A 25,287-nucleotide genomic window follows, 5' to 3' on the forward strand; every position below is an offset into this window, starting at 1 on the left:
TGCACGCACACGCGTGGGCCCCCGTGCCGCGGCCTTGCACGCCCAGCACGGGGCGGGGGGGGGGGAGAACCAGGGGCACCCCGGAAACAGTCACTTCCCCTTTGCCCGTTTTGGGTGTCGCAGCCTTGTGTCGCCCCCCTCCCCCCGGGTGACGTCGCCGTCGCCTTCCCCCCCTCCCCCCCCCCCCCGCCGCCCCCGCCCCCGGATTGGCTGCGCCGCCCCGGCCCACGTGACCCGGGGCCCGGCCATGGCTCCGCTCCGGGCCGCGACGCCCCGCAGCCGGGACGGGGGACCCGCGCCCCCCGCCTAGGGCCCCCCCCCGCGCCCCTCCGCGCCCCCTCCCCCAGCATGGGGGAGAAGGCGGGCACCAGGTGAGCGGGAGGAGGGCGGTGACGGGGGGGGGGCGGAAAAAACCCTTGTGAACGCTGCGGGGGGGGGGGAGCAGCGATGCAAACCCCGCGCTTCGGCGTTGCGCGGTGCACGGCCCCCCCCCCCCCCCCAAAAAAAACGGGATTGCGCGGAGCATCCCCCCACCCTCCCCGCCGCGGGCGGTGCAGGCGGCGCAGGCCGGGGGTGCAAACAGCCGCCTGGGGCTGCACGGGAACTGGAGGGGGGGTAGTGGGGGAATATCCCCCCCCCCATGGTGGGATTGCACGGTGCATCCCCTCCCCAGGGGTTGCACGGTGCAGACGGGGGTTGCAAATAACTTTCCGGGTTTTGCACGGTGCTTCCTGCTCCCCGGGGTTTGCGCGGTGCGCGGCGCGGGTTGCAGATCGTTTCCTGGGGATTGCACGGTGCATCCTCCTTCCCGGGGTTTGCACGGCGCACCACGGGCTTTGCAAATAACTTTCCAGGTTTTGCGCGGTGCATCCTGCTCTGCGGGGCTTGCACGGTGCACGGTGCGCGGTGGAGGTTGCCAATAGTCCCTTGGGGATTGCACGGTGCATCCTCTTTCCTGGGGTTTGCGCGTTGCCGTTGTACTTTGCACAGTCCTGGGATTTGCACGGTGCACGGCCCCTTTTCGCGGCGTGCTGCCCCACGGTCTGCACGTTGCACAACCCCCGGGGGTTTGCACAGTGCACGGCCCCCTTGCGCGGTGCACGACCCCGGGGCTTGCATGCTGCGTGGGCCCCTTTGCACGGTGTGCGGCCCCGGTGTTTACATGTTGCACAAGCCCGGGGTTTGCATGTTGCACAACGCCACGGTTTGCACGTTGCACAACCACGCAGTTTGCGCGTTGCACAACCCAGGGTTTTGCACCATGCACAATCTCGGGGTTTGTGTGGTGCACGATCCTGAGATTCGCGTGGTGCACGGCCCCTTTGCACGATGCACGGCCCCGGGATTTGCACAGTGCACAGCCCGTTTGCACGGTGCACAATCCCAGGATTTGCACGGTGCACGGCCCTTTTGTACAGTGCACAACCCCGGGATTTGCACGGTGCATGGCCCCTTTGCACGGTGCACAACCCCAGGACTTGCACCTTGCACAACCCCAGGGTTTGCACGGTGCGCGGACCCTTTGCATGGTGCATGGCCCCAGGATTTGCACGGTGCACAGCCCCAGGGTTTGCATGGTGCACGGCCCCTTTTCACGATGCACAACCTCAGGATTTGCACGGTGCACGGCCCCTTTGCACGGTGCACAACCCCAGGACTTGCACCTTGCACAACCCCAGGGTTTGCACGGTGCGCGGACCCTTTGCATGGTGCACGGCCCCAGGATTTGCACGGTGCACAGCCCCAGGGTTTGCAAGGTGCACGGACCCTTTGCATGGTGCACGGCCCCAGGGTTTGCACGGTGCACAGCCCCAGGGTTTGCAAGGTGCACGGACCCTTTGCATGGTGCACGGCCCCAGGGTTTGCACGGTGCATGGCCCCTTTGCACGGTGCACAACCCCAGGACTTGCACCTTGCACAACCCCAGGGTTTGCACGGTGCACGGCCCCTTTGCACGTTGTACGACCCCGGGATTTGCACGGTGCACGGCCCCTTTGCACGGTGCACAACCCCAGGACTTGCACCTTGCACAACCCCAGGGTTTGCACGGTGCACGGCCCCTTTGCACGGTGCACAACCCCAGGACTTGCACCTTGCACAACCCCAGGGTTTGCACGGTGCGCGGACCCTTTGCATGGTGCACGGCCCCAGGATTTGCACGGTGCACAGCCCCAGGGTTTGCATGGTGCACGGCCCCTTTTCACGATGCACAACCTCAGGATTTGCACGGTGCACGGCCCCTTTGCACGGTGCACAACCCCAGGACTTGCACCTTGCACAACCCCAGGGTTTGCACGGTGCACGGCCCCTTTGCACGTTGTACGACCCCGGGATTTGCACGGTGCACGGCCCCTTTGCACGGTGCACAACCCCAGGACTTGCACCTTGCACAACCCCAGGGTTTGCACGGTGCACGGCCCCTTTGCACGTTGTACGACCCCGGGATTTGCACGGTGCACGGCCCCTTTGCACGGTGCACAACCCCAGGACTTGCACCTTGCACAACCCCAGGGTTTGCACGGTGCACGGACCCTTTGCACATTGTACGACCCCGGGATTTGCACAGGGCGCAACCGCTTTGCACCTTGCACAGGGCTGAGCCGAGGACCCAGGCGTCCGGGACTCCCCTTCCCTGAGGACCCAGGCGTCCTGCGGGCTTCACCTTGACCCCCAACCCGGGCGCCTGGGCCCTAGAGGGGGAAGGGGGTGTGTGTGTGGGGGGGGGGCACGTTGTGCCCGGACGCCTGGGCTCCCCGCGGGTTGGCCGCCCTCGGTGCCCGGGTGTCGAAAGCGGACTTTTGCACCCGGACGCCTGGGCCCCTCGTCGATACTTGGCTCTGGGAAGGGGACATGAGCTCCCGGGCGCCTGGGTCCCTTGTGGATAGTTGGCCGGGGGGGGGGGGGAGGAGGGGGCAGCCCCCGGATGCCTGGGCCCCCACCCCGCTCCGGGCCCCAGGCAGGGGAAACGAGGCCATCGGAGGAGGAAGTGGGATGAGCAGGAAGTGCCGCCTCCGGGGGCGGGGGGGGGGGGGGGCCCTGCCCTGGGGGCCCCGAATTCGGGGGGGCCTCGCCCCATGGGCACCCCCGCTTGGGGGGCTGGGGGCCCCCCTCTGGGGTGCAGGTGGGGGGGGGGGTTACGGGACCCCCAGCCTGCTGCACCCCTGGGTAATGGGGAGGGAGGTGTGGGGCTGGGAGCACCCACTGCCCCACAGCTATTGGGGACCCCCCCCATCTCCCTGCCCCACAGCCCTTGCCCCCCCCTTACACCCTCAGCTATGGGGTGGGACCCCCTCCTACCTCTCAGCTATTGGGGACCCCTCTGTCTCCCTGCCCCATGGTTAAGCAGGCTCCCTGCACCCATCTATGGGGTAGAGACCTGTTCCTGCCCCAGAGGTATTGGGGCCCCCGTGTCCCCCCTGCCCCACAGCTAATGGGCCCCCCATCCCCTGCTGTGGGACTGGGACAGCTTTGCCCCATGGCTAATGGGGATCCCCATGTCCCCTCTGCCCCACAGTTAGTGAGCCCCTTTGGCAATGGGGTGGGACCCCCTCCTGCCCCACAGCTACCAGGGTGCTAGGGCCCCCCCCCATCCACCTTGCCCCACAGCTGATGGGGCCCTCAGCTGTGCGGTGGGACCACCCTGCCCACCCCACACCCAGCCATGGGTTGGGGGACCCCCTCCAGCCCCCCAACTACCCCCTCCCCGCCCTCCCCACGGCTAATGGAGGCCCTTTGCGCCCAGCAATGGGGCTGGGACCCCCCCACACGTGCCCAGCCTGCCCCACAACCACCCCCCCCCATCTCCGGCCGCCCCGGAGGGTGGGGGGCACCCAGGGTTGGGGGGCAGCCCCATGTGTCCCCCCCACACACACCCCCCCCCCCCCAAGGCGAGGGGCGGGGGGGATTCGCCATGGGGCCGCCAACGCTTCCTGCCCGGGCAGCAAAACAGGAAGCGCCATGTCGCGCCAGCCGCCCCCTCCCAGTGCCCCCCAGTACCTCCCAGTACCTCCCAGTCCGGTGCCAGCTGTGTGGGGGCGGGGGGGGGGGAACACAGGGGTGCCCCTCCCCCAAGGGAGGGGGGCCCACATGCCCCGTTGCTAGGGGGTTGCCGGGGTGCCGTTGCCGTGGCAACGGGCCAGGCCCCCAGAGGCCTGACTAGGCCGCAGCAGGCCCCATATTGGGGGGGAGGGGTGTTCAATGGGGGGGGGGGCACCGTTTTGGGGTCCTAAGGGTGATGTGGGGGTTCACTGAGCGAGCTGAGGGGTTCAGGTACATGTTAGGGGGGAATCTGGGGCAATGCAGGGCATTTTGGGGGGTGTTTGGCATGTTTTGGGGGTGCTGAGTAACTGGGGGGGGGTACGAGGTTTGGGGGGGGGGGCGCAGCCCGGGCCCTGAGATGGCTTTTTGGGGGTGCTGTGGGGTGGGGAGCCCCCCCCAAACACCCCCCAATCCCTTCTAGCATACCCTCTCCAAAACACCCGCCTCGAAACACCCCCCCGAAAAAAAACCCACCTTCTCCCCAAAATCCACATACCCCCCCCCAAAAAAAAGCCAATTTTGACCCGTTTTCTCTGCCTGCAGGGTGTTCAAGAAGTCCAGCCCCAACTGCAAGGTGAGACCCCAGGGACAGTCCTCAGGGGGTGGTGGGGGGGGGGACACGGACACGAAGCCCCCCCCCCCCCCCCCCGTGTCCCCCTGTCCCCATCCCCCCCCACAGTGGCCAAGGGCCCCCGCCAACGCTGTCGCCTCCGTCTCCATTTCCTCCCCCCCCCCCATTTCCTTCCTGAGACACCCGTGACACGAGTTGTGCACGTGCTCAGCCCTGCTGGGGGGGGGGGATGGCACAAATCCCCCCGTCAAAGATGTGCCCCCAGCTCATTTTTTTTTGGGGGGGGGGCTGCTGACCCCTTACTGGAGGGGGGGTGCAATCAGCACCCCACATCCTAACCCCACGTTTGTCCGTCCATCCGTCCCCCAGCTCACGGTCTACCTGGGCAAGAGGGATTTCGTGGATCATCTGGACCGGGTGGACCCTGTGGGTGAGTGGTGTCTCGGGGGGGGGGTGCCATGGGGTTTGGGAGGGGGATTGGGGGGCTGCAGTGGGGTAGCAGTGGGGTTTGAGGGACTGGAGGGGGATGCAATGGGGTTTGAGAGGCTCTGGGGGGTGGAGGGGCTGCAATGGGGCAGCAATGGGGGTTGGGGGGGTCTAGGGGTGCAGAGGGGCTGCAGTGGGGGGGTCTGGGGGCACAGAAGGGCTGCTGTGGGGCAGCAGTGGGGTTTGGGGGGTCTAGGGGTGCAGAGAGGCTGCAGTGGGGCAGCAGTGGGGGGTCTGGGGGCACAGCAGGGCTGCTATGGGGCAGTGGTGGGGTTTGGAGGGGTCTGGGAGTGCAGTGGGCGTGCAGAGGGGCTGCAGTGGGGCGACAGTAGGGTTTGGGGGGTCTAGGGGTGCAGAGGAGCTGCAGTAGGGCAGCAGCGGGAGGATTTGGGGGCACAGCGGGGTTGGGGTGGGGCAGCAGCGGAGTTTGGGGGGGTCTGGAGGTACAGTGGGGTTGCAGTGGGGGTCTGGAGGTGCTGACAGGCTGCAATGGGGCAGCAATGGGGCTCGGGGGACTGGAGAGGGCTGCAGTGGGGTTTGGGGGGTCTAGGGGGTGCAGAGAGGCTGCAGCGGGGCAGCAGTGGCAGGGTGTGGGAGCACAGCGGGGCTGCTGTGGGGCAGCAGTGGGGTTTGGAGAGGGGTTTTGGGGTGCCAGGAGGATGCAGTGGGGCACAAATGGGGCTCTGGGGGGTGGAGGGGGATGCAGTGGGGTTTGGGGGGGTCTAGGGGGTGCAGAGAGGCTGCAGCGGGGCAGCAGTGGCGGGGTCTGGGGGCACAGCGGGGCTGCTGTGGGGCAGCAGTGGGGTTTGGAGAGGGGTTTTGGGGTGCCAGGAGGATGCAGTGGGGCAGCAGTGGGGCTCTGGGGGGTGGAGGGGGATGCAGTGGGGTTTGGGGGGGGTCTAGGGGGTGCAGAGAGGCTGCAGCGGGGCAGCAGTGGCGGGGTCTGGGGGCACAGCAGGGCTGCTGTGGGGCAGCAGTGGGGTTTGGAGAGGGGTTTTGGGGTGCCAGGAGGATGCAGTGGGGCAGCAATGGGGCTCTGGGGGGTGGAGAGGGCTGCAGTGGGGTTTGGGGGGGGTCTAGGGGGTGCAGAGAGGCTGCAGCGGGGCAGCAGTGGCGGGGTCTGGGGGCACAGCGGGGCTGCTGTGGGGCAGCGGAGGGGTTTGGGGGCACGATGGGGCTGCAGTGGGGCAGCCGTGGGGCTGGGAGAGGACAGTCGGGGGGGGGGGGGGGGGAGCCCCTGCCCTGACCCCCTCCCCGTTCCCTTGCAGACGGGGTGGTGCTGGTGGACCCCGAATACCTGAAGGACCGCAAAGGTGAGGGGCTGGGGGGGGGGGGGGCCCACGCCGTGTGCCCCCAACCCGGGGTGTGTGGGGTGTTGGGGGGGGGGGGGGGGTTCCCGCCAGGACGCCTGGGCCCCACGGCGGCTCTGCCCCGTCCCCGCAGTGTTCGTGACGCTGACCTGCGCCTTCCGCTACGGCCGCGAGGACCTGGACGTGCTCGGTCTGTCCTTCCGCAAGGACCTTTTCGCCGCCACCTGCCAGGCCGTGCCCCCCCTGCCCGAGGAGCGCCGGCCCCCCACGCGCCTCCAGGAGCGCCTGCTCCGCAAGCTGGGCGCCCACGCCTACCCCTTCGCCTTCACGGTGAGCCCTGCCCCACGGCCGGCCCCATAGCGGGGCCCGCGGCTGGCCCCCCGGGGCGGGGTGGGGGGGGTCCTGCACCCTGCTCATGCGCCTTTGTGGAGATCCGTGCCCCATAGCAGGCCCTATAACCGGCCGTGGGGGTGCTGCTCCCTGTGTCTGCACCCTGATCTTGAGCCCTGCCCCACGGCCAGCCCCATAGCGGGGCCCGCGGCTGGCCCCCCGGGGCGGGGTGGGGGGGGTCCTGCACCCTGCTCATGCGCCTTCGTGGTGATCCGTGCCCCATAGCAGGCCCTATAACCGGCCGTGGGGGTCGTGCTCCCTGTGTCTGCACCCTGATGGTGAGCCCTGCCCCACGGCCAGCCCCATAGCGGGGCCTGCGGCCGGCCCCCCGGGGCGGGGTGGTGGGGGGGGTCCTGCACCCTGCTCGTGCGCCTTCGTGGTGATCCGTGCCCCATAGCAGGCCCTATAACCGGCCGTGGGGGTCGTGCTCCCTGTGTCTGCACCCTGATGGTGAGCCCTGCCCCACGGCCAGCCCCATAGCGGGGCCCGCGGCCGGCCCCCCGGGGCGGGGTGGGGGGGGGGTCCTGCACCCTGCTCATGCGCCGTCGTGGTGATCCGTGCCCCATAGCAGGCCCTATAACCGGCCGTGGGGGTCGTGCTCCCTGTGTCTGCACCCTGATGGTGAGCCCTGCCCCACGGCCAGCCCCATAGCGGGGCCTGCGGCCGGCCCCCCGGGGCGGGGTGGTGGGGGGGGTCCTGCACCCTGCTCATGCGCCGTCGTGGTGATCCGTGCCCCATAGCAGGCCCTATAACCGGCCGTGGGGGTCGTGCTCCCTGTGTCTGCACCCTGATGGTGAGCCCTGCCCCACGGCCAGCCCCATAGCGGGGCCTGCGGCCGGCCCCCCGGGGCGGGGTGGGGGGGTCCTGCACCCTGCTCGTGCGCCTTTGTGGAGATCCGTGCCCCATAGCGGGCCCTATAGCAGGCCCTGGGGGTCCTGTGCCCTATGTCTGCACCTTTTGGATGAGCCCTGCCCCATAGCAGGCCCCATTGCCACCTTGGGGTCCCCTGCACCCATAGCTGCCCTGGGATCCTCCTGCCCCATAACCAGCCCACCAGCCTTCCCAGGCTCCACCTGCCCCACAGCCAGACCCACGACCTTCCAGGGCTCCCAGCGCCCCCAGAGTCGTCCCCCCCGGACCCCAGAGCCTGTCACAGGGAGGAGCTGGGGGGCAGCAGGGCCCGCTCAGCCCCCCCGACGCCTCATTACCTGCCCCCCTTCTTTAGCCCCCCGCCATTGTTAACCCTCCCGGCCCCTCTCGCCCCCCAGATCCCCCAAAACCTGCCCTGCTCCGTGACGCTGCAGCCCGGCCCCGAGGACACCGGCAAGGTGGGGACGGGGGGCGGGGGCTATGGGGCTGGGGGGGGGGCAGGAATCAGCCTTTTGAGGGGGACGGGGGGGTGTGGCTGGGGATTTGGAGGGGCCAGGGGGGCTGGGGGGCTGGAGAGGTTATTGGCGCTGTGGGGGGATTGGGGGCACAAGACGTTATTGGGGGTTAATGGAACTGGGGGAGAGGAGCTTTGAGGGGGGGGGGGACGATGGTTGTGGGGGGATGAGGGGTTATGGGGGGCTGTTAGGGTATGGGGGGGCTATGGGGGGAGGAGGAGGGGGTTGAGGGGCTATTGGGGCTGGGGGAGGTGGGGAATTGGGGGGGGGCACGGGGGCTTTTGGGGGGTGTTGGGACCTAGTGGACATTTGGGGGGGATATTGGGTCTGGGGGGGGGGAATGGGAATTTGGGGGGAGGTCTCGGGGCTGGGGGGGCAGCTAAGGGCCGGGGGGATGGGGAAGGCTACGGGATGGTGGGGGGGGCCGTGGGGTGAGGTGGTGGTGGGGGGGGTTGAATAGGGCAGGACATTTATGGGGTGTCCCCCCCCCCCTTCTCACCCCCCCACCCCCCCCAGGCCTGCGGCGTCGACTTCGAGATCCGGGCGTTCTGCGCTAAATCCCTGGAGGAAAAAATCCACAAAAGGTAGCGACGGCCCCCGAGTGCTGCCCCCCCCCCCAAAAAAAAAAAAAAACCCCAACCCCGCTGCAGCACCCCAAGCATCGGCACCCCCCCCCCCCGCCCCCCCACTTTGGGTGGGGACCCAGGCGTCCGGGCCGCCCCGCAGGAACTCGGTGCGCCTGGTGATCCGGAAGGTGCAGTACGCGCCGGAGCAGCCCGGCCCCCAGCCCACCGCCGAGACCACCCGGCACTTCCTCATGTCCGAGCGCTCCCTGCACCTCGAGGCCTCGCTGGACAAGGAGGTGGGAGCGGAGACGTGGGGCAGGGGGCCGTGCGGGGTGGGGGTGGGTTGGGGGGGGTCCCAGGTATGGGGCGGGGAGCTGTGGGAGAGGGGGGTGGGGGGTCCCGCGTGGGGCAGGGAGCTGTGTGATGGGGGCTTGGGGGTGCCATGCGTGGGGCAGGGGGCTGGGGAGCTCTGGGGAGGGGATTTGGGGGTCCCAGGTATGGGGCAGTGGGGCAGGGAGCTGTGGGATGGGGGCTTGGGGGTGCCATGCGTGGGGCAGGGGGGCAGGGAGCTCTGAGGAGGGGATTTGGGGGTCCCAGGTATGGGGCAGTGGGGCAGGGAGCTGTGTGATGGGGGCTTGGGGGTGCCATGCGTGGGGCAGGGGGGCAGGGAGCTCTGAGGAGGGGATTTGGGGGTCCCAGGTATGGGGCAGTGGGGCAGGGAGCTGTGTGATGGGGGCTTGGGGGTCCCAGGTATGGGGCAGGGGGGCAGGGAGCTCTGAGGAGGGGATTTGGGGGTCCCAGGTATGGGGCAGTGGGGCAGGGAGCTGTGTGATGGGGGCTTGGGGGTGCCATGCGTGGGGCAGGGGAGCAGGGAGCTCTGGGGAGGTGGATTGGGGAGTCAAGGTGTGGGGCAGGGGATTGGGGAGATTCCTGGGAGTGCGTTAAGGGCACCATGGGGTAGTGCTGGGTGTTAGGGGGCAGGCAGGGCGCTGTGGGGCAGGCATGGTGCTGTGGGGCTGCTGGGACGCTGTGGGGCAGGCAGGGCGCTGTAAGGCAGGCAGGGCACCATGGGGCAGGCAGGGCTCCATGGGGCCGCTGGGGCACTGTGGGGCAGTCCTGGGCGCCGTGGGGCAGGCAGGGCGCTGTGGGGCCGCTGGGGCACCGTGGGGCAGTCCTGGGCGCCGTGGGGCAGGCAGGGCGCTGTGGGGCCGCTGGGATGCCGTGGGGCAGGCAGGGCGCTGTGGGGCAGGCAGGGCGCTGTGGGGCAGTCCTGGGCGCCGTGGGGCAGGCAGGGCGCTGTGGGGCCGCTGGGATGCCATGGGGCAGGCAGGGCGCTGTGGGGCAGGCAGGGCGCTGTGGGGCAGTCCTGGGCGCCGTGGGGCAGGCAGGGCGCTGTGGGGCTGCTGGGGCACCATGGGGCAGTCCTGGTTGCAGTGGGGCAGGCAGGGTGCCGTGGGGCTGCTGGGGCGCCGTGGGGCAGTCCTGGTTGCAGTGGGGCAGGCAGGGCGCCGTGGGGCAGGCAGGGCGCCGTGGGGCCGCTGGGGCACCGTGGGGCAGTCCTGGGCGCCGTGGGGCAGGCAGGGCGCCGTGGGGCCGCTGGGGCGCCGTGGGGCAGCCGTGGGGCCGGTGCTGAGGCCGTGCCCCCCAGCTCTACTACCACGGGGAGCCGCTGAGCGTCAACGTCCACGTCACCAACAACTCCAGCAAGAGCATCAAACGGGTCAAGGTCTCCGGTAGGGGACACGGGGGGGCGTGGGGGGACTCGGAGGGGCGTGGGGGGCGTGGGGGGACACAGGGGGGGGCGTGGGGGGCGTGGGGACACGAGGGGAAAGGGGGGGGCAGGGGGACATTGACACGGGGGGACGTGGGAGGACCACGAGGACCTGGGGAAATGGGGACACGGAGACACGTGGGGGATACGGAGACACAGGGACACGGAGGGGACATGGGGGGATGTGGGGGGACACGGGGGGGGCGTGGGGGGACCTGGGGACACGAGGGGAAAGGGGGGGGCGGGGGGACATTGACACGGGGGGGGACGTGGGAGAACCACGAGGACCTGGGGAAATGGGGACACGGAGACACGTGGGGACACGGAGACACGTGGGGGACATGGAGGGGACGTGGCGGGGGCAAGGGGGGACACGGGGGGGCGTGGGGGGACATGGGGGGTGTGGGAGAACCACGAGGACCTGGGGAAATGGGGACACGGAGACACGTGGGGACACGGAGACACGTGGGGGACACGGAGGGGACGTGGCGGGGGCAAGGGGGGACACGGGGGGGCATGGGGGGACATGGGGGGCGTGGGAGAACCACGAGGACCTGGGGAAATGGGGACACGGAGACACGTGGGGACACGGAGACACGTGGGGGACACGGAGACACGTGGGGGACACGGAGGGGACGTGGGGGACACGGAGGGGACGTGGCGGGGGGGGACACCGAGGACACGGTGGGGGGGGAATGTGGGGGACACGGGGGGGGCGGGTTTGGGGAGGGGGGGACGCGGGGGGGCAGGATGTCGGACAGGGGGGACGTGAGGGACCTTGGGGACGTGGAGGAGCGTGGGGGGGGTCTGGGGGGCACAGAGGCTGTGGGGAGATGTGGAAGGGATGCGGGGGGACGTGGGGGGTGCGGGGGGGGGGGGCGCGGGGGGGGACTTGGGGGTCCCGCGTGGGGCTGACGCTGTCCCCGCAGTGCGGCAGTTCGCCGACATCTGCCTCTTCAGCACGGCCCAGTACAAGTGTCCCGTGGCCCAGATAGAGCAGGAGTGAGTGTGTCCCCCCCCCCTCGGCACCCCAAAACCCCCGGGGACCCCCCAGCACCCCCACCCCCCCGGGGGTCCCCCAAAACTGCCAGTGTCTCCAACCCCCAGGGACCCCCAAAGTCCCCCGGGACCCCCAATCTCCTCTGAGATCCCTCAAACCCCTGCCCACCCCCCCCAAAATCACCCTCAGGGACCTCCCAAATCCCTTCCAGGACCCTCAACTAACCCCAGGGACCCCCAAAACTCCCCAGGGACCCCCCAAAAATTCCTGGGGACCCCCAAAACTCTCTGGGGACCCCCAAACCCCTCTGAGATCCCCCCAAATCCCTGGGCACCCCCCCAAAATCACCCTCAGGGACCTCCCAAATCCCTTCCAGGACCCTCAACTAACCCCAGGGACCCCCAGAACTCCCCAGGGACCCCCAAAAAATTCCCAGGGACCCCCAAAACTCCCTCGGGACCCCCAAAGTCCCCTGGGGACCCCCAAACCCTTCTGAGATCCCCCAATCCCCTCTGAGATCCCTCCAAATCCCTGGGGACCCCCCCCCAAAATCACCCTCAGGGACCTCCCAAATCCCTTCCAGGACCCTCAACTAACCCCAGGGACCCCCAGAACTCCCCAGGGACCCCCAAAAAATTCCCAGGGACCCCCAAAACTCCCTCGGGACCCCCAAAGTCCTCTGAGATACCCCCAAATCCCTGGGCACCCCCCCAAAATCACCCTCAGGGACCTCCCAAATCCCTTCCAGGACCCTCAACTAACCCCAGGGACCCCCAGAACTCCCCAGGGACCCCCAAAAAATTCCCAGGGACCCCCAAAACTCCCTCGGGACCCCCAAAGTCCCCTGGGGACCCCCAAACCCTTCTGAGATCCCCCAATCCCCTCTGAGATCCCTCCAAATCCCTGGGGACCCCCCCCCAAAATCACCCTCAGGGACCTCCCAAATCCCTTCCAGGACCCTCAACTAACCCCAGGGACCCCCAGAACTCCCCAGGGACCCCCAAAAAATTCCCAGGGACCCCCAAAACTCCCTCGGGACCCCCAAAGTCCTCTGAGATACCCCCAAATCCCTGGGCACCCCCCCAAAATCACCCTCAGGGACCTCCCAAATCCCTTCCAGGACCCTCAACTAACCCCAGGGACCCCCAGAACTCCCCAGGGACCCCCAAAAAATTCCCAGGGACCCCCAAAACTCCCTCGGGACCCCCAAAGTCCCCTGGGGACCCCCAAACCCTTCTGAGATCCCCCAATCCCCTCTGAGATCCCTCCAAATCCCTGGGGACCCCCCCCAAAATCACCCTCAGGGACCTCCCAAATCCCTTCCAGGACCCTCAACTAACCCCAGGGACCCCCAAAACTCCCCAGGGACCCCCCAGAATTTCTGGGGACCCCCAAAACTCCCTGGGGACCGCCCAAACTCCCCTGGGACCCCCAAAGTCCCCTGGGACCCTCAACTGACCCCCCACCTTGAGGTCTCCTGAACCCCCCCCCGAGACCCCTACACACACCCTGCGGACCCTCCCCCCAGACCCCTTAGGACTCCCCCCCCCCCCAGCCCTCCCCTGGCACCCCCAAATTCCCCTGGAGACCCCACGTCCTAGGGATGTCCCCAACCCGGTGTCACTCGAGGTGGGGGGACACCCCGCCACCGCCGAGCCTCAGGGAGGAGGTGGGTGGGGTTGGGGGTCGCCACGGGGGTTGGGGGTGGGGGGCTGGGGGGACATGGGGGGGCGGGTGTCCCCTGACCGTGGGCTCTGTCCCCAGCGACCAGGTGGCCCCCAGTGCCACCTTCTGCAAGGTGTACACCCTGACGCCGCTGCTGAGCAACAACCGCGAGAAGCGGGGGCTGGCGCTCGACGGCAAGCTCAAGCACGAGGACACCAACCTGGCCTCCAGCACCATGTGAGGGCCGGGCCGGGGGGCCGGGGGGGGCAAGCACGGGCGCGTGGGGGGCAAATGTCCCCCCCCGTGGAGTCTGCAGCATCACGAGAGGGCAGGTCCAGGGGACGAATATGGGGTGCAGGGGGAGAAACGCCCCCTTGTTGGGTCTCCAGCACCACGTGATGGCCATGCCGGGGGTAAATGGGGGGTCTGGGGGGCAAATACAGGGACCTGGGGGGCAAATATGGGGTCAGGGAGGGCAAGTGCCCCCCCGTGGAGTCTCCAGCACCACGAGAGGGCAGGTCCAGGGGGCGAATACGGGGTGCAGGGGGAGAAACGCCCCCTTGTTGGGTCTCCAGCACCACGTGATGGCCATGCCGGGGGTAAATGGGGGGTCTGGGGGGCAAATATAGGGACCTGGGGGGCAAATATGGGGTCAGGGAGGGCAAATGTCCCCCCGTGGAGTCTGCAGCATCACGAGAGGGCAGGTCCAGGGGACGAATATGGGGTGCAGGGGGAGAAACGCCCCCTTGTTGGGTCTCCAGCACCACGTGATGGCCATGCCGGGGGCAAATGGGGGGTCTGGGGGGCAAATATAGGGGCCTGGGGTGCAAATATGGGGTCAGGGAGGGCAAATGCCCCCCCGTGGAGTCTGCAGCATCACGAGAGGGCAGGTCCAGGGGACGAATATGGGGTGCAGGGGGAGAAACGCCCCCTTGTTGGGTCTCCAGCACCACGTGATGGCCATGCCGGGGGCAAATGGGGGGTCTGGGGGGCAAATATAGGGGCCTGGGGTGCAAATATGGGGTCAGGGAGGGCAAATGCCCCCCCGTGGAGTCTCCAGCATCACGTGAGGGCAGGTCTGGGGGCAAATACGGGGTCCAGGGGGCAAATATGGGGTCCAGAGGGACAAACGCCCCCTTATTGTGTCTCCAGCTCCACGTGAGGGCAGGACTGGGGGGACGAACAGGGGGGCTGGGAGGCAAAAATGGCGTCTAGGGGGGAAATATGGGGCCAGGGGGGGAGGGTGGGGGCAAATCTCCCCCCATGGAGCCCCCCAGCACCATGCGAGGGGCAAATCGGGCTTGGGAGGGGCAAAACCAGGGACTGGGGGGTAAAAAAAGAATTGGGGGAGGATGTGGCCCTGCAGGGGTGGGTTGGGGTCCCTCCTGCAGCCCCCCTGCAAGAGGTAAGGACCCCCCTACCCCCGGGGGGCGGGTATTAGCCCCCCCCCCCCCGGGGCCTTTGCCCCCCGCCCGTGGGGCTTTTGCCCCCTTGGGGGTGCCTTTGCCCCCCTCACCGTCTCCCGCAGCGTCAAGGAGGGGGCGAACAAGGAGGTGCTGGGCATCCTCGTGTCCTACCGCGTCAAGGTGAAGCTGGTGGTGGCCCGTGGCGGGTACGTGGCCTCGCCCCCCCCCCCCCCCCCGTGTCCCCCTGTCCCCCCCCGGACCCCCCAGACCCTCCCGTCCCTCCTGGGTCCCCCCATAGCCCTGTTTCTCCCAATATCCCCATGGCCTCAGATGTCCCCCGGGTCCCTCCGTGTCCCCGTGTCTTCCATATCCCTGTGTCCCCCCCCCCCCCATGTTCCCCCATGCCCCCCCAATATCCCCCCATATCTCCATGTCCTTGCGTCCCCAGATGTCCCCATGGTGTCCCCCCCCCACATGTCCTCGTGTCCCCCCATAGCCCTGTTTCTCCCAATATCCCCATGGCCTCAGATGTCCCCCGGGTCCCTCCGTGTCCCTGTGTCTTCCATATCCCTGTGTCCCCCCCGTCCCTCCGATGTCCCCCCATATCTCTGTGTCCTTGTGTCCCCACGTGTCCCCGTGGTGTCCCCCCCCGCATGTCCTCGTGTCCCCCCATGGCCCGTTTCTCCCAATATCCCCATGGCCCCAGATGTCCCCCGGGTCCCTCCGTGTCCCCGTGTCTTCCATATCCCTGTGTGTCCCCCCCCCATGTTCCCCCATGCCCCCCCAATATCCCCCCATATCTCCATGTCCTTGCGTCCCTGCATGTCCCCGTGGTGTCCCCCCCCCCGCATGTCCTCGTGTCCCCCCATAGCCCCATTCCCCCAATGTTCTTGCGTCCCCATGTCCCTGTGCCCCCCATTCCCATTTCCCCCCGTGTCCCCAGCTGTCCCCCTGCCCGTCCCCCATTCCCCCCCCCACGTCCCCGCCGTGTCCCCCCCCGCTCACCCCCTGCTCCCCCCAGGGACGTCTCGGTGGAGCTGCCCTTCGTCCTCATGCACCCGAAGCCCCCCGAGCCCTTCGCCCCGCCGCGGCCGCAGTCAGGTGAGGGTTAATGCCGGGGGCGGGGTGGGGGGACACGGATGGACAGACAGACATGGGGCCCACAGACACCCCGGGGGGGAGGACGGGACAGAGGATCAAGGGTGTCCCCAGACTGCCACCCCCCCCTCCAAGTCACCCCGCCACCCCCTAGCAGGGACACGAGGTTTGGGGGAGCCCCAGAGGCCCCCCCGGAGGGCGGGGTTAGATGGACTGGGGGGGTCCTCAGAGCCACCTCGTATTGGGGACTTGCCCTTTGGGGGGGGGACGGGCCCCCCCCGGTGTCACCCCAACAGTCCGTGTCCCCCCCCAGCCCTCCCCGAGACGGACGCGCCTGTCGACACCAACCTCATCGAGTTCGAGACCAAGTGAGTGTTGGGGGGGGGGCAAAAATACCCCTGGGGGCCCGGGGGGCAGGTTGGGGGTGTCCTCTGGGAGCAGGGGTGGATTAGGGGGGCCCTCTTGAACGGGGGGGGGGGTGCCCTGCTGGTGGGGGGTGCATTTGGGGGGTGCCCATGGGGGGGTGCCTTTGGGGCACAATGCTTCAATGGGGGGATGTGGGGGTGCCCCATGGGGGGGCAGTTGGGGGGGGGTCACCCTCGAATGGGGCTGGGCATGGGGGAGCTCATGGGGGGGGTGGGTTTGGGGGGGTTCCTCATGGGGGGGTGAGTTTGGGGGTCACTATTGAATGGGGGGGACACATGGGGTGTCCACGGAGGGGGAATTTGGGTATCCCACAATCCAGAGGCCGGATGTGGGGTGCCCGTGGGTGGCAGAAGAGGGGCACCCCATGGCGGGGGGGGGGTGTTTTTGGGGTGTCCCCCCCTCACTGCGTGTGTGTCCCCCCCCCCCAGCTATGGGCCGGACGACGACATCGTCTTCGAGGACTTCGCCCGGCTCCGGCTCAAGGGGCTCAAGGACGAGAAGGACGACGAGGACCAGTTCTGCTAGGGGGGGGCCCTCGCCCCCCCCAGACCCCTCCCCGGTCCGTGGGGACCCCCCATTTTCCCAGGGACCCCCCCTTCAACCCCCCCAAAATCCCTCCGTTTCTTTAACCCGTCCCCGTCTGACTGCTGTAAGGGGGGGCCGTCCCCTCCCCTCCCCAATTTGGGGGGGCGTCCGTCCCTTCCCCCCACGCGTGGTGGGGGGCATTTTAGGGTCACCCTGGCCACCCCCGCTGGGGGGGGGGCCCATTCCCCCCACCCCAAAGCACTGGACTCGACTGGGCATTACCCCCCCCCCCCGTGTCCCCCTCTCAGCGTCCATCCGTCCGTCCCTTGCTGCCCCCCGCACTGTTTATATGTATATTAATTTTAAAGCCGTTTTGGGGGTTCCCCCCCGACACGTGTAGGACCCCCCCCCGGGCCCTGTCGCCCTCCCCGGGGCTGTGTGTGACATGGGGGGGGGGGGGCAGGGTCCCCCCTTTGGGGACACGCGGGGGGGGGGTGACTGGGGTGAATAAAGACTTTGACTCGTGCTTGGGGTGAAGCTGAGTTTTTTTTGGGGTGAAACTTCAGCTTTTTCGGGCGGGGGGGGGGGGACAGGAGACCTGCATGTCCTCCCCCCACCCAACCCAGTTTGGGGACTCTGGAGGACCATTGGCCATCAAGACGTTTCCTAGAGCGGCCTCCCCAATAGGCACGCACCAGCTACCTTCCGGCAGAGCGGGCTGGAGGACCATTGCACCATAGAGTGCGCCCAGATGGTGCCCCGCCTCGCTTCCGGGTCACGTGGCGCGCCGCGCGGAACGCCGGAAGCTGTAGTGCGGCGGAAGGGAGAGAAGCTGTGCCGGAGGCGCATGCGTGGGGGGGGGGCCGGCCGAAGCGGAAGCGGCGGGCTACGGCGGCCGGCGCGGGCCATGGCGGGCTACGGGGTGGCGAACGAGCGGCTGCGGGTGCTGGAGGAGCTGGAGCGCGAGATCGGGGCCTCCCTGCAGAGCGCCGGTGGGCGGAGCCTGCGGAGGGGGCGGGGCCAGCGGAGGGGGCGGGGCTTTCGGCGGGTTTCCATCCCCCACCCCCCGGGAGTGCGGGGATGAGGGAGCTCCTGGGGCGGGGCCTCCAGAATGGGCGGGGCGTTGCTGGGGCGGGGCGTATCCAGGGGCGGGCCTTCATCTGGGTGGGGCGTAACCAAGGGGCGGGGCTTAGGTGGGGGCGGGGCTTCGGGGGGCGCAGAGCCCTGCTTCCGCCTCCAAGGTGGCAGGATGTGTGTGTGTGGGGGGGGGGGGTGGCGTGACCTCTGACCCCTCCCTTCCTGGGGCCGGTGGGGTCAGGGGTCAGAGCCTTGGGGTCAGGGTCGTGGCACCACTGGGGTCAGAGGCCGTGGGTCACTGGCTGCGGGGTTAGCGGGGGGGAGGGGAGGGGGAGGCTACGGGGGGTGCAAGGGCAGGGCCCCGCGCCGACCCCGCGACCTTGGGGGTCGGGTCACGGCGGCGACAGGGTCACCGGGGGTGAGGGGTGAAGGGTCATCCCCCCCGCCAGCACGGTGATCCTGGAGCTGTCCAAGGAGAAGGCGGCGGAGCGGCTGCTGGAGCGCCAGGCCGCCCAGTTCAGCGCCGCCGTCCAGAAGGTCGAGTCCGAGCTGTCGGCCCAGATCCGCTACCTCACCCAGGTGGGTGCCGTTTCGGGGGCGGGGGGGGGGGGCAAGGGGCACGCCCCCTCGCTGACCTCCCGCCCCCACGCCCCCCGCGCCCCGCCGCTCGCCCCCGCGCAGGTGGCCACGGGGCAGCCCCACGAGGGCTCCAGCTACTCGGCCCGCAAGTCCTGCCAGATGGCCCTGAACCGCGTCGACTACGCCCGCCTCAAGCTGGGCGAGCTGGCGCGCGCCTGCGAGCAGATGCTGGAGCCCTGAGCGGCAGCCGCACGCCGAGCACACGCCAAGGACACGCCGAGCACACGCCGAGGACACGCGCCGGGCAGGGGCGCACCGCACGGCTTCCCTGCCACGTGCTGCCCGCCGAGGGCGGGTGTCCCTGGTGCACTGCAGGAGTCTGCACGCAAAGAACATGCCAGCTACACGCCAAGACATGCCAAGGACACGTGCCAGGGCAGGAACACACTGCACAGCTTCCCCACCACGCGCTGCCTGCGAAGGGCGCGTGTCCCTGGCACGCTGCAGTGGTCTGCACACAAAGAACACACCAGCCACACGCCAAGGACATGCCAAGGACACGCGCCAGGGCGGGGACACACTGCACGGCTTCCCCACCACGTGCTGCCCACAAAGGGCGGGTGTCCCTGTCATCTGCACGCCAAGAACATGCCAGCTACGTGCTAAGGCCACGGATGTGCATTCAGCACGCCATCAGCGTGTGATCTCGTGGCCGCAATGTGCCAGGGCCTCCGACACGACGAGACACAAGCAATAGTCCAGTGACACGTTTCCAGCAGCGCGGATATGCCCTGGGCCACCAGCAACACGCTGCCGACACGCCTGCGACACGTAAACTCGTGCCCGGGAATACAGAGAAATGACTGACATGCTGCGGGCACGTGAGCTCATGCCACCAACGTGCCTGGGCATGCATGTGCCGCCAACATGGGACAACCACGCCGCCAACACGCGATTTCATGTGATGGATGTGCCCCGACATGTGCGCTCACGCCCCAAATGCAGCGAGGACAGCTGCTCGCGTGGCTCCGACACGTGCCGTCACGGCACGGGACACATGACGGACACGCGATCCTCCCCCCCACCCTGGTGACACGCCAGGACACGTGTGAGCGGTTGGCGGTCGGGGCACAGCCGTGGCATGGCTCAGGCCCCGAGATGCCGTGTCACCTCGTGTGCGGTGACACGCCAGCGACACGGCAGCGACACGCCGGCGACAGCCAAAATAAAGGGAACCCACGGTGGCCTTCGGGGTAGTATGAGCCTGGCTGGGTCCTGACACGCGTGTGCACTCTCGTGACCCACGCGTGCGCGCCCGTGACACAGGTCTGTGCCGCCAACATGCGTGTGCGCTCCCATGACACCCGTGCGCGCTGCCGACACGTGTATGCACCACCATGACACACGCGTGCACCGCCGACACGCGTGTGTGCTCCCATGATGTGCGTTGTGCACCCCCACAGCACCCCGTCGCCCAGGTGTGGGGCACAACGGGGGGTCTCGCCTGCCCCACGGCGCACGAGAACATGCGTGTTGGCGGGGTGGGGGGGGGGAAGGTGTTTATTGGCGGGGGTGGGGAGGGTCCCCGGACGCCTGGGTCCCTCGCGGAGGCTCAGAGCAGCTCGCAGGGGCTGTACTGCAGCCCCCCACCGTGTGGGGCAGGGCTGGCGGGCCCGGCCCCTGGGTCACACGATGGGGGGGCCCACCCCCCGGCGGCCCCCCCGCCACCACAGCACCACCCCGAGGCCCAGGGCGGCGCCCAGCAGGGCCAGCCCCATGGGCAGCCCCACGGCCAGCGGCGGGCCCGGCGCTGGCCCCGCCGGGTCCTGCCCCACGGCTCCGCGGTGGCGCCAGCCTGCCGGCACGTGGGCAGCGAGGAGGGGGGGTGCCGGCTGCCCCAGCTCGGCCCCTCACTTAGGGGGCTGGGAGCGGCCTGGGGGTCAGCTGGGGCACCAGGGCACGCTGGGGGGCTGGCTGCGAAGCCGTGGGGCTCTGCAGGCCCTTGTCCCGCCGTGGGGCTGCCTGAGGGCTCCTCTGGTGCCGTGGGGCCATGTCCCGCCGTGGGGCTGCCTGGGGGCCCCTCTGGTGCCGTGGGGCTGTGTCCCGCCGTGGGGCTGCCCAGGGATCTTGCCAGCGCCGTGGGGCTGGTGGGAGGGTGGTCTGGGGGTCTCTGGGCCTCTGCATGGGGAGAAGATCCGTTATGAAGGGTTAATGCTCCCCACATGTGTGGGGCAGCCCCGGGGGGTCCTGTCTGCCCCCTACATGTGGGGGCAGAGACCCACCTCTGCTCTCCCAGATCTGGAGCAGCTCCACGACCCACGGCGAGTCCTGGAGGCCGCAGACCCACTGCTGGCGCTTGGACAGAAGGAACCTGGGGGGCATCGGGGGGTGCTATGGGGCACGGGGGGGGGGACATGGGGGGCCCGCTATGGGGCATGGGGAGCTGCTGGGGGGCGCAGGGGAGACATGGGGGCCTGCTATGCTATGGGGCGTGGGGAGCTGCTGAGGGCACGGGGGGGAGATGGGGGCCTGCTATGGGCATGGGGGACATGGAGGCCTGCTATGGGGTGGAGTTGGGGGGGGGGAATCCTTCTCATCTATGGGGCAAAGACTCCCCCATCTATGGGGCTCAGGCCAAGCCCAGGTCTGTATCTATGGGCTTGGTCCCTGCCAGTCTATAGGGCCCAGTCCCCCCCCCCCAATATGTGGGGCTTTCCCCCTCCCCAGGATTATAGGGTCCGGCTCCCTCATCTATGGGGCTTGGTGCCCCACATCCATAGGGCTCAGCTCCCCCTCCCCATGGGGCTTGTTCCCCCCCATTTATGGGGCTTTCCCCCACACAGTCTATGCGGCCCAGCCCCTCCATAGGGCCAAGACCCCATCTATAGGCCCAAGCCCCCCCCATCTATAGGGCCCAGCCCCTCCATAGGCCCAGCCCCCATCTATAGGGCCCAGCCACCCCCCGTCTATAGGGCCCAGCCCCCATCTATAGGGCCCAGACCCCCTGTCTATAGGGCCCAGCCCCCCCGTCTATAGGGCCCAGCCCTCCACAGGGCCCAGCCCCCATCTATAGGGCCCAGCCCCCCGTCTATAGGGTCCAGCCCCTCCATAGGGCCCAGCCTCCAGTCTATAGGGCCCAGCCCCCTGTCTATAGGGCCCAGCCCCTCCATACCCCCCCCGCGTCCAGCCGGGAGCTGCGTGGGCGCCGGTTCCTGTTTTCCCGCGACACAACACGGCGGGGTGGGGTGGGGTGGGGCTGGGGGGGGCAGCACTGGGGGGGGGGCTGGGCTCCTTGAGAGGGTCTCGGGGGGGAGTTGGGGGTCCCAGGGGGAGTTGGGGGTCCCAAAATGCCACGGGGAGGGTCTTGGGGGGGGGTTCTTAGAGGTTGCAGGGGGGCAGGAGGTTATTGGGGGGGTCAGGGTGGGGGTCCCTGGTGCTGGGGTCCACGGGGGGGGTCTCTGGTTGGGTGCTGGGGTCCCAAGGGGGGTTGCTGGGGCTGGGAGGGTACCGGGGGGTGCTGGGGTCTGGGGGGGGGTCCCTGGTGGAGTCCCTGGATGGGTGCTGGGGTCTGAGAGGGGTCCTGGGGGGTGCTGGGGTGCCAGGGGGTCCCGGGGGGTGCCAAAAAGGTCCCTGGGGGTCCCTGGGGATGGCAGGGTGCTGGGGGGGGGTCCATGGGGATGGCAGGGTGCAGGAGGGGGGGGGTCCCAGGGGGATGCTGGGGGGTCCCTGGGGATGGCAGGGTGCTGGGGGTCCCTGGGGGTGGCAGAGTGCTGGGGGGGGTCCCAGGGTGGGTGCTGGGAGGTCCCTGGGGATGGCAGGGTGCTGGGGAGGGGTCCCAGGGAATGGCAGGGTGCTGGGGGGGGCCCAGGATGGGTGCTGGGGGGTCCCTGGGGGTGGCAGAGTGCTGGGGGGGGGGTCCCATGGGGATGCTGGAGGGTCCCTGGGGATGGCAGGGTGCTGGGGGCGCCCCAGGATGGGTGCTGGGGGGTCCCTGGGGATGGCAGGGTGCTGGGGGGGGTCCCAGGGGATGCTGGGGGGTCCCTGGGGATGGCAGGGTGCTGGGGGGGGTCTCTGGGGATGGCAGGGTGCTGGGGGGGGGCCCCAGGATGGGTGCTGGGGGGGTCCCTGGGAGATGGCAGGGTGCTGGGGGGGTCCCAGGATGGGTGCTGGGGGGGTCCCTGGGGATGGCAGGGTGCTGGGGGGGTCCCAGGGTGGGTGCTGGGGGTCCCTTGGCCGCTCACCTGCGCACGTGGTGGGGGCAGAGCTCGGCGCGGCTCACGCGCCCCCCCAGCTCCCGCAGCTGCACGCCCGGGGGGGGCCGCAGGGGCCAGCGGTAGTGGCAGGAGCAGGCCCCCGCCGAGCCCCCCACATTGCCCAGCGCTGCGGGTGGAGGGGGCGTCAGCAGGGCTGCGGGGCGGGGGGGCCTGGTGAGCCCCCCCCGGCTTCCTGGGGACCCCCCCAAAGCCCTGGGACCCCCGCAGTGTCCCCAAAGCCACACGGCCCCTCCAGCGTCCAACCCTGCCCCAGGACCCCAGGGACCCCCCCCACGACTCCCCCAGCATAGGGGACCCCCCTCCACCTTTTGGGGACCCCCCCGCAGTATCCCCCAAACCCCAGGACCCTCCCAGCCAGCCTAGGGACCCCCCCAAACCTCGATCCAGCCCCCTCCCCGTCCCCGAGGACCCCGCCCCAGCCCAACCCCAATACGAGACACCCGAGAATCCCCCCCTCCTCCCCGGGAGAGGGGGGACCCCCCCCCCCCAAAGCGGGGCAGGAGCCGGTGCCCCCTCTCCCGGGGGGGGGTCTCGGGTGTCTCCTATCAGCCCCGGCACAGGGTTAGGGCTCCCGGGGCCCCCCGGGTGCCCCTGCTGCCCCCCGGCCGGGCCCCCCGGTGCCCCCCCGACGCCCCCCGGTGCCGGCCCCCCCCCCCCGCCCTGGTACCTGCCCAGGGCAGCAGCGGCAGCAGCAGGCAGCAGCGGCGGCGGCGGCGGCCCCATGGCGCGGCCGGGCCGGTGCTGCCCCGGGGGGGGGGGGGACGGGGGGGGGGGAGGAGGAGCCCGGGGGGGGGGGGGGCGGCACCGAGCAGCCCCGCCCGGGCCGGGACCTGCCCCCGCTGCCGCCACCCCGGGACCCCCAGGCCCGGGCCAAACCCCCCCCCCCCCCGCCCCGGGACCCCCCTCCCCCCTCGGGGACCCCCCCCCGCCCCGACGACCCCCCCCGGGCGCGGCCGCAGCCTCCAGCCCAACCCCCATACGAGGCTCCCCCCCCCCCCCCAACTCCCGGCGTTTCGCTTTCATTTTCGGTCACGGCTGCCCGGTGACGTCAAAGCAGCTCCCGCGTCACGGGGTCTTAGCCACGCCTCCATGACGTAGCAGCCATGTGACGTCACACCTCCCCCATGACCTCACGGAGGAGGGGGAGGGGGTCAGGTCGCCGGGGCCGTGCAGAGGGAGCAGGGGACCCCCGTGATGTCACGCGCGTGACGTCATGAGGGGCAGCCCGCCCCGCGGAGACTCGGGCTTTCCCGCCCCTCCGCGCGCCGGCCAATCAGAGCGGCGGGTGGGCGGGGCCGGGAAGGGGTTCCCCGGGATGCGGTGACGTCACAGAGCGCGGCCGGGGGGGGGGGGAACCCCCGGGCCCGGTATTTACCTTTGAATCTGCCGCGGGTCGGAGGTGGGGAGGGGGCGCGGAGGGGGGGGCGGGGGGTTTGGGGGTGCTGGGGGGGTGCTGGGACGGGCTGAGGGGGGATCCCGGGGGGGGCTTGGGGTGCTGGGGGGTCTCAGAGGGGCTGGGGGGGGAGTTGGGGTGCTGGGGGGGGTCGAAAGGGCGTTGAGGGGGTCCAAAGAGGGGGATTGGGGTGCTGGTAGGGTCCTAAGGGGGGGGGGGGGCGGGGGTTGTTGGGGTGCTGGGGGGTCTCATCCAGGACTGGGGGGGGTGGGGTGCTGGTAGGGTCCTAAGGGGGGGCGGGGGTGTTGGGTGCTGTGGGGGTCTCAACCGGGACTGGGGGGGTTGGGGTGCTGCTGGGGGTCCTGCGGGAGGGGGGTTGGGGTGCTGGGGGGGCCCTAGGGGCCTTGGTGGGGGGCCAGGAGGTGCTCAAGGGTGCTGAGGGCGTTTGGGGCTACTGTGGGAGGGGGCGCTCCCAGGGAGTTTGGGGGTACCCTGGGGGGGTCAGCGGGGGCTGGGAGGTTTGGGGGTGCCCGAGGGGTGCCAGGGGGGTGGGGGTGCCCGGGGGGGGGTCAGGGGTGGCTGGGAGGTCTGGGGGTGCCTGGGGGTGGTACCGGGGGGTTGGGGGTGCCCGGGGGGGGGGTCAGCAGGGGCTGGGAGGTCTGGGGGTGCCCGAGGGGTGCTGGGGGGTGGGGTGCCCGGGGGGGGTCAGCGGGGGCTGGGAGGTCTGGGGGTGCCCCGAGGGGTGCTGGGGGGTGGGGGTGCCCGGGGGGGGTCAGCAGGGGCTGGGAGGTCTGGGGGTGCCCGAGGGGTCTGGGGGTGGGGGTGCCCGGGGGGGTCAGCAGGGGCTGGGGAGGTCTGAGGGTGCCCGAGGGGTGCTGGGGGATAGGGGTGCCCGGGGGGGGTCAGCGGGGGCTGGGAGGTCTGGGGGTGCCCGAGGGGGTGCTGGGGGAGGGGGTGCCTGGGGGGGGTCAGCGGGGGCTGGGAGGTCTGGGGGTGCCCGAGGGGTGCTGGGGGGAGGGGGTGCCTGGGGGGGGTCAGCGGGGGCTGGGAGGTCTGAGGGTGCCCGAGGGGTGCTGGGGGGAGGGGGTGCCTGGGGGGGGTCAGCGGGGGCTGGGAGGTCGGGGGGTGCCCGGGGGTGGTACTGGGGGTTGGGGGTGCCCGGGGGGGGGTCTCACCGTCCCCCCCCCCCCGCAGATGGAGTTCGTGACCGGGTACCGGGCCGAGGTGCTGGACCTGGCGGAGCTGCTGCTGGGCTGGCGGCGGCGGGGCGGGGGGGGGGCGGCCGGGGGGCCCCCCCGGGGCAGCTCCGGCGCCTGCCCCCCGACCC

The 25,287-nt window shown here is 70.1% G+C and overlaps 3 protein-coding genes across 3 annotated transcripts in view; all 3 read left to right on the plus strand.

Moving 5' to 3' along the window:
• Positions 1 to 229: 229 nt before the first annotated feature.
• ARRB2 (arrestin beta 2) lies at positions 230 to 17,162 on the plus strand. Its single transcript, XM_062598914.1, has 15 exons — positions 230 to 371; positions 4,582 to 4,612; positions 4,979 to 5,039; positions 6,364 to 6,408; positions 6,539 to 6,735; positions 8,064 to 8,123; positions 8,697 to 8,764; positions 8,907 to 9,042; positions 10,395 to 10,479; positions 11,447 to 11,519; positions 13,282 to 13,419; positions 14,711 to 14,794; positions 15,610 to 15,689; positions 16,000 to 16,054; positions 16,541 to 17,162. The coding sequence occupies exons 1-15, from the start codon at positions 349 to 351 to the stop codon at positions 16,635 to 16,637; spliced, it is 1,233 nt and encodes a 410-aa protein (XP_062454898.1). The 5' UTR covers positions 230 to 348; the 3' UTR covers positions 16,638 to 17,162.
• A 336-nt stretch (positions 17,163 to 17,498) lies between these two features.
• MED11 (mediator complex subunit 11) lies at positions 17,499 to 19,555 on the plus strand. The gene is made up of 3 exons (XM_062598905.1): positions 17,499 to 17,629; positions 18,163 to 18,293; positions 18,396 to 19,555. The coding sequence occupies exons 1-3, from the start codon at positions 17,545 to 17,547 to the stop codon at positions 18,531 to 18,533; spliced, it is 354 nt and encodes a 117-aa protein (XP_062454889.1). The 5' UTR covers positions 17,499 to 17,544; the 3' UTR covers positions 18,534 to 19,555.
• Positions 19,556 to 25,154: 5,599 nt separating this feature from the next.
• The window catches only part of COPS6 (COP9 signalosome subunit 6), a 4,965-nt gene continuing 4,832 nt past the window's right edge, over positions 25,155 to 25,287 (plus strand). Inside the window, 1 exon segment of the mRNA XM_062598894.1 lies at positions 25,155 to 25,212. Coding sequence (XP_062454878.1) covers positions 25,155 to 25,212 — 58 coding nt within the window.

Source organism: Rhea pennata, chromosome 39, assembly GCF_028389875.1.
Source record: "Rhea pennata isolate bPtePen1 chromosome 39, bPtePen1.pri, whole genome shotgun sequence".
Taxonomy (NCBI): Eukaryota; Metazoa; Chordata; class Aves; order Rheiformes; family Rheidae; genus Rhea; species Rhea pennata.

Bases quoted from the DNA above. Each gene is read 5' to 3' on its own strand.
- ARRB2 (XM_062598914.1), top strand. From the start codon at position 349: ATGGGGGAGAAGGCGGGCACCAG. The intron at 372-4,581 runs GTGAGCGGGAGG...CTCTGCCTGCAG, and splicing joins GGGGAGAAGGCGGGCACCAG to GGTGTTCAAGAAGTCCAGCC. The intron at 6,409-6,538 runs GTGAGGGGCTGG...CCGTCCCCGCAG, and splicing joins ATACCTGAAGGACCGCAAAG to TGTTCGTGACGCTGACCTGC.
- MED11 (XM_062598905.1), top strand. From the start codon at position 17,545: ATGGCGGGCTACGGGGTGGCGAACGAGCGGCTGCGGGTGCTGGAGGAG. The intron at 17,630-18,162 runs GTGGGCGGAGCC...TCCCCCCCGCCA, and splicing joins GGCCTCCCTGCAGAGCGCCG to GCACGGTGATCCTGGAGCTG. The intron at 18,294-18,395 runs GTGGGTGCCGTT...GCCCCCGCGCAG, and splicing joins AGATCCGCTACCTCACCCAG to GTGGCCACGGGGCAGCCCCA.